The 10,344-nt window shown below is 57.6% G+C and overlaps 1 protein-coding gene across 1 annotated transcript; it reads left to right on the top strand.

Annotated features, from left to right (window-relative positions):
• The first annotated feature begins 362 nt into the window (after positions 1-362).
• LOC144278729 (cytochrome P450 2A13-like) lies at positions 363-8,218 on the top strand. Its single transcript, XM_077840056.1, has 9 exons — positions 363-542; positions 1,164-1,326; positions 2,113-2,262; positions 3,805-3,965; positions 4,278-4,454; positions 4,848-4,989; positions 5,377-5,564; positions 6,568-6,709; positions 8,037-8,218. The coding sequence occupies exons 1-9, from the start codon at positions 363-365 to the stop codon at positions 8,216-8,218; spliced, it is 1,485 nt and encodes a 494-aa protein (XP_077696182.1).
• Positions 8,219-10,344: the final 2,126 nt, after the last annotated feature.

Here is a 10,344-nt window from a genome sequence, read left to right as displayed (position 1 = left end):
CACACAAGTGACACAAGCAGTATGTTAACAGAATTACAGAACCTCCCCCCCACAGCGTACCCCAAAGGAACGGGCACATCTGGTAACCACTGGAAAAACTTCCCTGCTGTAAACTGGGGGTGGCCCGGTGGGAGGACAGACAAACAAACTGACCTTGCTCCAGCCTCTGTGCCCTGGGAATCCTGAATCCCTCGTTCTACCAGCTCTACCCCGGGGTTGGAGGGAAGCCAGGCCTCAGTTGCACAAGTGGCTTACGCAAGAGAGGCACCGATGCCATGGTCCCTGCTGGCCGGCTATATAACCGCCCACAGCACTGGATCGCGGGAGAAGGGCAGCGGAGCGGGGGAGGCTCCCAGCCAGCCATGGATCCCCTGGGAGCCATCAGCCTGTTCCTGGTCATCTGCCTCTCCTGCCTCCTGCTCCTCTCCACCTGGCGGCAACTGCAGGGCCGGGGGGAAATGCCCCCGGGGCCCTTCCCGCTGCCCCTCCTCGGGAACCTGCTGCAGGTCGACCTCAGCAACATGCGCAAGTCGCTCATGAAGGTAGGTGGGCTTTTCCCGGGACGTCCCCGGGGCGCCCGGGCGGCCTGAGCCCTCAACAGCGCCACAGATAATGTGGCCAACCCCCCAGGATTGGCCCAGAGTCTCCAGGAATTAAAGATTAATCTTTCATTAAAGATTATGCCATGTGATGAAATCTGTAGGAATGCGTCCAACCAAAATTGGCAACCCTACCTCAGAGCCTCTGACCTGCTCAGTCTTTAGGAACTTTTATTAATTCTCGGTGACAAGCTTGACCCCGGGTATCGCTGCGTGGAGAGGGGGACCTGTGCAGGGGGGAAGCGCAGGGGATAGTGGGGGGGGCAGAGGTGGGGCATGGAGGAAGGGCAGGCTGTGGGGGGGGAAGGGCAAGGGTTAGGGGTGTGAGGAGAGGGGGATCATGGGGTGGGGGGCCGTGGGAAGGGAAAGGTGATGGGATGGGACGGGGTTGTAGAAGGGGAGGGGATGGTGGGTGGGTGGGGAGGGGTTAGTGTATAGGAGGGGGGAGAGGTGAAGCCTGGGGCTTGGGGTTGCTCTGTGGGGGGCGAGGAGGGGCAGGGAGCGTCTCTGCGTGTCCCCAATGCTCTGTCCCCGCGTCTCATGGCATCTCCGTGTCCTTGGCAGATCAGCGAGCGCTACGGCCCCGTCTACACCCTCCACCTGGGCCCCCGGCGGGTGGTGGTGCTGTGCGGCTACCAGGCGTTGAAGGAGGCCCTGCTGGACCAGGCCGAGGACTTCGGCGGGCGCGGGAAACAAGCCACCTTCGACTGGATCTTCCGTGGCTACGGTCCGCGGGAGGGGAGCCAGCTGGGGGGCGCAGAGAGGGCAGCTCCCGGCCGGGGCAGAGTCACTTCGTCCCGACCTGCTCCGTCGGGGGACGTGCCCAAAATCTGGGGCAGGGCAGAGCAGGGAGCTGGCTGGGCCGTTCCCCGCAATCCCGGAAATAGTTCCTGGCTTTATGCAACCACCGATCGACGCAGGGAGCAGCCTCCCTCCTGTTACGTCCTGGGAGACGGATCCACCGCTCCGCTCCGCCAGGCCGCGCAAGGGAAGCGTCTCAGCTCAGTTGCCCAACTGTAGAGCGGGTCCAAAGGCAATTTTTTAGGGGCAAAAGCTCTCCTTTGGGGGGGGAATCAATAAAATTCCCTCCCCTTCTCTATTTCATTTGGTGTTGTTTCCATTTGTTTCCAGAGAAAACCGCCTGGAAGTTAAGGAACGAGGGGATAAAAAATGAAAAAGTGGAGACCGCAGAGACATATGAAAGTGCGGTGGGGGAGGGAGACGGGGGGAGCAAGGGACACGGGGTTTCCAGGAAATTCTGCACCATCCCCCCCCAGGGCGCGAACTGGCTCTTGGTGTTCTATGTTTGTTCAGCACCTAATGCCGTGGGGTCCCGGCCGCCAGCTGCCCCCACGATACAGCGAATAAAATAAATCCGCAGGCCAACTCGGGGCAGGACCGGCCTGGGGAACGGGTTCTCGTTAGCGTCCCCTCGTGGTTGATTGCATTGTGCCGCCGTTGGCAGTACCCCACCCGGGCCCCCTGCACCATGGTCTGCTTCCTTCCCCCCCAGGAGTGGCCTTCAGCAATGGGGAGAGAGCGAAGCAGCTGCGCCGATTCTCCATCACCACGCTGAGGAACTTCGGGGTGGGGAAGCGAGGCATCGAGGAGCGGATCCTGGAGGAGACTCGTTTCCTGCTGGAAGCCTTGCGGGGCACGAAAGGTTGGTCAGTGTCCTGTTCCTCCAGTGCCGGGGCCACGTGAGTCGGGGGCCAGACCCCCAGCTGGTGCGAACCGCCCATAGCTCCGTGACAGTCAGTGGGGCCAAACCCCCAGCTGCTGTGAATTGTCATCACTCCGTTGACCTTGACACCAGTTTACACCAGCCGAGGTTCTTACCTGTGGACCTTTGTAAAGATGGTCAGTGTCATAACGCCCATTGTGCAGGTGGGGAAACTGAGTCACAGAGCGGGGAAGTGCTCACCCCGCAGGCCAGCGAGTGGGGTTCTCGCCTAGGAGCATGGGCTCAACTCCCTGCTCTGCCCCGATTCGCAGGACCCCACTATAGGATGTATTACATAGACGGTGTATTTGAGGTGTCAGGACATGTGTAAAGCTGCCTGCGTGTCTGGCAGGGAAGGGGAACACCCAGGTAAACAGCTGGGCCAGCAAACGAATCTCAGTGCGAGGCAGAAAAAGTGTTTGTGGCTATCGAATGAAGAACTTTGTAACTGCGTGTTTAAGGCTTGCACATCGGTGGGCTGATCTCTCGTGGACACTCCCGTAAACCGCACGCAGCTTGGGGTTGCTCTGGGATCCGCTGTGTTCTGGGTGACAGGGAAGCGGGTGAGGGGCTGGGCTCATTCTCCCCCACGCCACCTCGCTGCCTCTGCACGGTGCCGTGGGGCTGGGCCTCCAGGTACCCTTCAGCCTGGTGCCGGGGCACCATCGCCCCCCCCACTGGCACGCAGTGCATTTTTTGGTGGCTCTCTCCCGGTACAAAAATAAAGGGGTAGGTCCGATGAGAAATCAAGATCCTGAGACTGACAGTCCCCTGGGCCAGTGGGGAGAGGCCACTGCTCAAGGTCAGCCTGATTGATGGGGCAGGCCAGCCAATGAGGGAGTCGAGAGCCCAGGAGTCCATCCTCCGTGTGAGCGGGAGCTGTCTGAACCAGAGGAGGGCAGAGCTAAGGGGAAAGGCAGAGCTGGGGAGCTGGAGCAGCCATGCCGAGGGGGAGCCACGGGGCCAGAGCCGGGATAGGAGAGGAAAAGGCGGTGAACTGGTCTCACATCCCACAGCCGGCCGGCGCGTGAGCTCTTTCCAGGTGTTGAATTCGGTTTGTATTTGGTTTGAACGTAATGCACGGCTCCGTGGGTCGGGGAAGCGGCTGGTGTGGAGCGAGGACCCCGCAGTGGGGACACCCTGGCCCCTCTCCGAAGTGACCACGATCAGAGTCAGGGTGCAGCCCCCCCCAGAATCCGGGCCCAGCCCTGTCGGGGTTACGAGGACTCTGCTGCGTGGGAGGGTGAAAGAAGTGGGAGCGGGGACCCGGATCCTGTGGCCAGCCCATTCCCCCGGGGCAGCACGTGCGCCAGAAAAGTTCCCCACCATAGCAGGACCGTTCCCCCACTGACACGTGTGAAGACGGCAGGTGGCGGGACGGGAGTGACTCGGCAGGCTGTGGGATCCATGGAGGGGAGACGGTCCATGGCACAGCCCCCCAACTCGCATGTGCCCCACCCAACGCTGGTTGTACCCCCCTAGGTTTGCCCTTTGACCCCACCTACTTCCTGAGCCGCACGGTCTCCAACATCATCAGCTCCGTGGTCTTCGGGGACCGGTTCGACTACGAGGACAAGGAGTTCCTCTCCCTGCTCTACATGATCACCGAGAGCTTCCGCTTCACCGCCACGGCCTGGGGGCAGGTACGCTGGGGGAGGGGGGACCCAGGCCACGTCCCACGGCACCGAGACCTGCCTGCCCTGGGCTGCGGGGAGTGGGGGGGGCGTGCTGGTTAGCTAGGGGAGCGGAGGGGGATGCGAGAATGCTGGGGGGGCAGCGAAGAGGAAAACCTGGGATCTGCAGTGATGGGTGTGAAATAGATAAAGGGGAATGTCGGGGGATGGACAGTGTGAATGGGCAGAGTTCAACAGACAGAGGGGTGTGTCCGGGGATGGACAGATCAGCTCTCAACCCACCCCATATTCAGTGGGGTCTTTGCTCTCTGTGCCCCCCAGCTTTACGAGATGTTCTCAGACACCATGCGCTACCTGCCCGGCCCCCAGCGCAAAGCGTTCAAGGAGCTGGCAGGGCTGGAAAAGTTCATCAAGAGGAAGGTGAAGGCGAACCAGGAGACCCTGGACCCCAGTGCTCCTCGGGATTTCATCGACTGCTTCCTGGTCAAAATGCAGCAGGTACCGGCAGTAGCCGGAAGGGATGGCTCAGTGGGGTCAGCATCAGGCCTGAGAGACCAAACAGCCTGATTATAACCAGGGGTTCAACTTGTAATGGGGTCGGTTCAGGCCTCAAACCCTCTGGGGCAGAGAAATGGAGCCCCATAGATAGCTAGGAACAACAGGCTTGGGAGAAGGAACCAGGCTGGAACTCAGGAGATCTGGGCTCTGACCCACCATGTGGCCTTAGTCAAATCACTTTCCCCACCTGTACATGGGGATGGAGAACCCTCCTCTGAGACTGTAAGCACCTAGGAGCAGGGATTGTCTTTTGCTCCATTTTTGTACTGCGCCCTCAGTCACATCCCCAGAGTTCTCTCAAAAGTCCCTTTCTTCCCCTTTGGTCTTTCAAAGGAAAAGCAAAATCCTTCCTCTGAGTTTTCCCTGAAGAACATTGTTCTGACGGCGCTCACCTTGTTCTTCGCTGGGACGGAGACCATCAGCACCACCCTGCGCTATGGATTCCTCCTGCTGCTGAAACACCCAGAGATCGAAGGTAACTGGAAACGGGGGACAAAGGAAACACAAAGGGCCAGATCCTCAGCCGGTGTAAATCAGCCGGGCTCTGCTGAGGGCAGCGGCGGTTCCTCCATTTACACCAGCTCCGGATGGGGCCGGACAGTCACAGCTCGGCAGCGAGTTTGACATGGGAGCAGGGTCCTGTGTGAATGAAAAGAAGCCGACGGTCAGGGAATGCCGGGTCAGTGTGGCTATGGCAAACTGAAATGCCCGGGATTGTATTCTGAGCTCTGTTCACCCGGCGTCAATCCAGAGTCACTCCCTGCCTGCAGGGGGGGCAGGGCCGGATCCTGATCTCAGCTCCCCAGGGGTCAATCCGGATTCGCACAGGGCCCCCCTTTGAGCCGTGCTGCCGTCTCTGCAGAGAGGATCCACGAGGAGATCGACCGGGTGATCGGGCGGAACCGCGCCCCGAGCATGGAGGACCGGATCCGGATGCCCTACACCAACGCCGTCATCCACGAGTTCCAGAGGTTCTGTGACGTCATCCCCATGGGCCTGGCGCGCCGGGTGACCCGGGACACCCAGTTCCGGGGATACACTATTCCCAAGGTAGGCCCCTGGGGCGTCTGTCCCCCGCCCCGCCCCATGGCTGGATCGGGCTCAGCATTGTCGCTCTCTCTGGATTCCGGCACAGTGCCACAGACAAGGCGGTGGACCGGGCCCGATGCTGCCTCTAGGAAGTCGTGTGATCTAGTGGGCACGGCACCGGAGACCTTGTTTCTATTCGCAGCTCGACTACTAGCTCGGCGTGTGATCTAGGGTATCGCCCTGTGCCTCAGTTTCCCCCACATGTTAAATTAACGAATGGTGTTAATGGTTCCCCACCGTTTTTCTATTTACACCGAAGCTCTTTGGTAGAGGGAATATCGCTCCCTTTGTCCAGTGCCCAGCACGACGGGGCTCTGATGGCAGCTGGAGAGTCTGGGGCGGTATCGTAATACACCTAATAATAACATTCATAGATGTGGATAAATACTCTGAGCCTGACTTCCAGTGCCACCTTAAAATCCACACTGTGGGTGCGGAAAGCCAGGAGGTTCACGCTGGGTATAGTGTATAGGCCAGCACCGCGGCTGGTGTACATGAGCATAGGCACAGCCTCTGAGGACCTGGCCCAGTATTATTCACATTTACATTTTGTATTCCCATCATGCCGAGGAGCCCCAGTCACGGACCAGGACGCCCCCCCAACCCCCCGCGCTCGGTGCTGTACAAATACCCACAAAAGACACCACCCCACAGAGCTTAAATTTTAAGTATTAATCTGCAGGGGCAGCCTGGTTCAGTGGTGAGAACGGGGAGTCTGGACTCCTGGGTTCCCTTCCCCGTTCCGGGAGGAGCAGAGGGCAGTAGCTAGAGCAGACAGCGTTGGGAGACACGTGCCAAGATGTGAACTTTGGATTTTGGCCTGACCAGGCTCCTGCAATTTAATATTTGCGTTTGCTGCAAATTCCTCCCATGGCTAAAAACGACCCTGAATTGTGCCCCAGCATCCAGTGCTGTGGGTTATTGGCGTTTAATCATTGCTGTTTGTCACCGTCTCTTCCCCCAGGGGACGGAGGTGTACCCGGTGCTAGGATCCGTGCTGTATGACCCCACGCAATTCAGCAGCCCCGACACCTTCGACCCCAGCCATTTCCTGGATGGGAACGGCCAGTTTAAGAAGAACGACGCCTTCGTGCCCTTCTCAATAGGTACGAATCCCTCCGCAGAGCTCGGTTCCGAGCGTCCCAAGCAGCGAGATCTAGGCCTGGCCCAGCCCCCCAGCTGCTAGACCTCACCCCGCTGAGCTGAATTTGTGTACGGAGAATTGTGAGGCCAGATCCTCAGGCGGTGTAAATCAGTGCCACTCCATTGGAGTCAGTGGGGCAAGATCCTCAGCTGGTGTAAATCAATGTCATTCCATTGCGGTCAAGGGGGCTGTTCACACACACGCAGGGGTCAGTGTGCACTGAAGTCTCGTGGGAAAGCAGGACCTTGTGAGCTCTTTGGGGCAGGGACTGTCTCTCCCTGTGGGTCTGTCCAGAGCCTAGCACAATGGTGCCCTGAACTCGGGTGAGGCCGACAGACACACCTGGGGTCATTATCATCTGTGGGCCACCCCACAGAAGTAGCTTGGTTCTTTTTCTCGTTTTGGCTCGATCGTTTGCTCCTCACACCAGTGAATACAAGTCTCCCAATGGTGCGATCGGGCGTGTTCCTGCCCAGGGAGCCATGGGGAACATGGCCCAGGAGTAGACCGGTGACGTTACCTCTGAATGCAGCATTGGTGAGACCGGGACTGGGACACCGTGTCCAGTTCTGGTGTCCACGCCTCACACAAGGTGCTGACAAACTGGAAAGGGTTCAGAGGAGAGCAGCAGGCTGCATTGGAGGTCTGGAAAAGCTGCCGAACAGAAAGACTCCAGGAGCTGAGTGGAGAGGAGGTTAAGGGGTGGTTTGATCCCGGTCTATCAGCACCGCCTGGGAGGAGAACTGGGTTCTGACAGCAGCAGGGTCCCTAATCTAGCAAAGGCAGAACGGGAGCCAAAGACCAAAAGCTGAAGCTTGGTGGTAAATTCCAACTCGAATTAAAGTGCAAATTTTTAACACTGGGGGGAATTAGCCCCGGAACAGCTTCCCAGGAGTCGGGGGGGCCGTTCTCCATCGCTTGGACGCTGCAGATCCAGGCTCGCTGCCTTTCCGGAAGAGATGCTTTAATTAAACACAAGTTGCTGGGCACACTGCATGAGTAACTGGGTGAAACTGAATGGCGTGTGCTGGGCAGAGATCAGGCTAGATGATCCCAATAGGCCCTTCTGGCCAGAGAATCTGGGACCCGAGCGTGTTATTTCTCTGTTCTCCTGGGTCCTCGCAGTCCATCTGAGCTCAGTATCATTAAACAGAGTGGAAGGGGTAATTCTTCACTGGCACCTTTATCGGCGAAATGCGACCACGATGTCGCTAAATTGTTTGTGTCGGAAAGAAACGAGCCAAAACCCTCCGGCCGGGCCATGATGCCTCCTCTGTCTTCTCTCCTAGGGAAACGGTATTGTTTCGGGGAGATGCTGGCTATCATGGAACTCTTCCTCTTCCTCACCAGCATCCTGCAAAACTTCCGCTTCCGCTCCCCCGTCGAGCCCAAAGACATCGACATCTCCCCGAAGCTGATCGGGTTCGCCGCCCTGCCCCGCAGCTACGAGATCTGTCTGGTCCCGCGCTAGCCGCCCCATGGAAACAGACGGGACTTCTCGGGGCAGCCTGGGGGAGGGAGGGAAAGGGCCAAATCTGGGGATGGGGAAGGAAAGACCTGGCCATGTATCATGTTGAGAACTGCGCCCATCAGGAGGAGCCAAGAGAGTGAATCTCCTGGGGGAATCTGGCTGCTGTTTTCCAGCTGCACAAGGGAATGAGATCTCCCCTATGAGACACTGTCTCTGAGGGTACATCTACACGACACTCCTAACTCAACCTATAGTAGGCCGACTTACAGCCATGGTCATGTCCACCCGACCCTCACCAGGGGTGCTTCCCCCCCGCCTAAGAGGGGCAGTGGCTGGGGGGGCTGAGAGCCCGGTCTGTCTGCTCTGCTGGCAGCTCCCTGCCAGGAGCCCAGCTGCCCCTCAGGCTCCCGACGGGCTGTTCCCCTGCTCTGCTCCCCGTTCCCCGTCAGGAGCAGGAGCAAGCCTCCTGGGGCTTCTCGGCCTCCCCCAGCCCACTCCCCGCCGGGAGCCAGGCAGCCTTGTCCATTTCACAGCTCACAAGGCTGCCCGGCTCCCGCAGGGGCCGCTTGGGCTTCTCACCCCGGCTCCCAGCTGGAAGCAGTGTCCAGCCACCCAGCTCTGCAGAGGAGCAGGGTTGGAGGGGAGGGACCTTCTTGTCAATTTCACTGCTCCTGCCATGAACTTGACAAGACAGCTGATGTAAAGGATGCGGTGTCTGTGGGCGTAGGAGGGCACTTACATCTGTGGGACCAGGCTGTAGTGTGGACACTGACATAACGAGACCGACATAAGCTGCCTTATGTCGACCTAACGGTGTGGGGTAGACCAGGGCTCAGTCTCTCACACACACACACACTCTGCAGAAGAGAAGAATGAGGCGGGATTTGATAGCTGCTTTCAACTGCCTGAAAGGGGGTTCCAAAGAGGATGGATCTAGACTGTTCTGAGTGGTAGCAGATGACAGGACAAGGAGCAATGGTCTCAAGTTGCAGTGGGGGAGGTCTAGGTAGGATATTAGGGAAAACTATTTCACGAGGAGGGTGGTGAAGCACTGGAATGGGTTCCCTAGGGTGGCGGGGGAATCTCCATCCTTAGAAGTTTTCAAGGTCAGGCGTGACAAAGCCCTGGCTGGGATGATTTAGTTGGGGATTGGTCCTGCTTTGAGCAGGGGGTTGGACTAGATGACCTCCTGAGGTCCCTTCCAACCCTGATATTCAATGATTCTATGACTCTCTTGTGATTACAGTTCCATTCTAAGCATCTTGCAGATTGTGTGAAACTTCGGGGATCTTTCGATTTTGTGACGATTGGGGGGGGGGGTGATTTACAAACAGGTGGAATTTCAGGGCAGACAAATCTGTTGCCAGCCAAATTTCAAAATTCACAGTATCTTTCCAAAGTCCAATTTTGGGGCTTATCAGTTCAGGCTGTTTCCGGAGGGGTGGGGGAAATGAGTTGTGTTGAAGTCCCGCAGCTTTAATGGTGAATTTGGAGGTGAATGTTTGTGCTAGGCCCCAAACTCGACAGCTTCCCTTTTAAACAGAACCCTTTTCCCATAGCTGTACCATCCGACTGGCATATGACTTCAGATGGGGTGGCGATCATTCACGTGGGGGTGACAGGACTTGAAGGGCTTGCTCTCTGCACTGGGATGAATCTGACCATGCCGCTGTCTCTCACTGGAGTGTGCGCCCGTCACTCAGTTACTGTCAGGGCAACCTCCACTGGTCACCCTTTTAAATAAAGCCTGCAATGCAACTCCCTCTTTCTCCTTTGTTGCCCGGTATTCACAGCCGCCGTTGTTGACAGCCTGGAGGAATATGCTCCTGGGGAAAATTCTGCTCTCCGTTATGTCTGTGCAAGTCTGAAGTAACTCCATTCACGCGGGTGTAACTCGGGTGGTTTACATTCAGTCACCCAAGGGTTTTTTTCTTTCCGTTTCTCACCAGAACAAAAACCCGACAAATAAATTGTCCCAGACCAAAAACCACCCGAACCGAAATAAAAAAACCAACCTGCCGTTTTAAACGTTTTTCGGTTCCTTTCTCAGCTTAGCTTTTGATCCGAAACGCAATTTGTCCAGTTTTCATTGTTTAATTTTTCAGTTGTTTTTTTTTTAACCCTTT

Source organism: Eretmochelys imbricata, chromosome 23 (genome assembly GCF_965152235.1).
Source record: "Eretmochelys imbricata isolate rEreImb1 chromosome 23, rEreImb1.hap1, whole genome shotgun sequence".
Lineage (NCBI taxonomy): Eukaryota > Metazoa > Chordata > Testudines > Cheloniidae > Eretmochelys > Eretmochelys imbricata.
The sequence above is the reverse complement of the archived record's forward strand: the minus strand, read 5'-3'. Positions and strand labels throughout refer to the sequence as shown.

Bases quoted from the DNA above. Each gene is read 5' to 3' on its own strand.
- LOC144278729 (XM_077840056.1), top strand. From the start codon at position 363: ATGGATCCCCTGGGAGCCATCAGCCTGTTCCTGGTCATCTGCCTCTCC. The intron at 3,966-4,277 runs GTACGCTGGGGG...TGTGCCCCCCAG, and splicing joins CCGCCACGGCCTGGGGGCAG to CTTTACGAGATGTTCTCAGA. The intron at 5,565-6,567 runs GTAGGCCCCTGG...CTCTTCCCCCAG, and splicing joins GGGGATACACTATTCCCAAG to GGGACGGAGGTGTACCCGGT.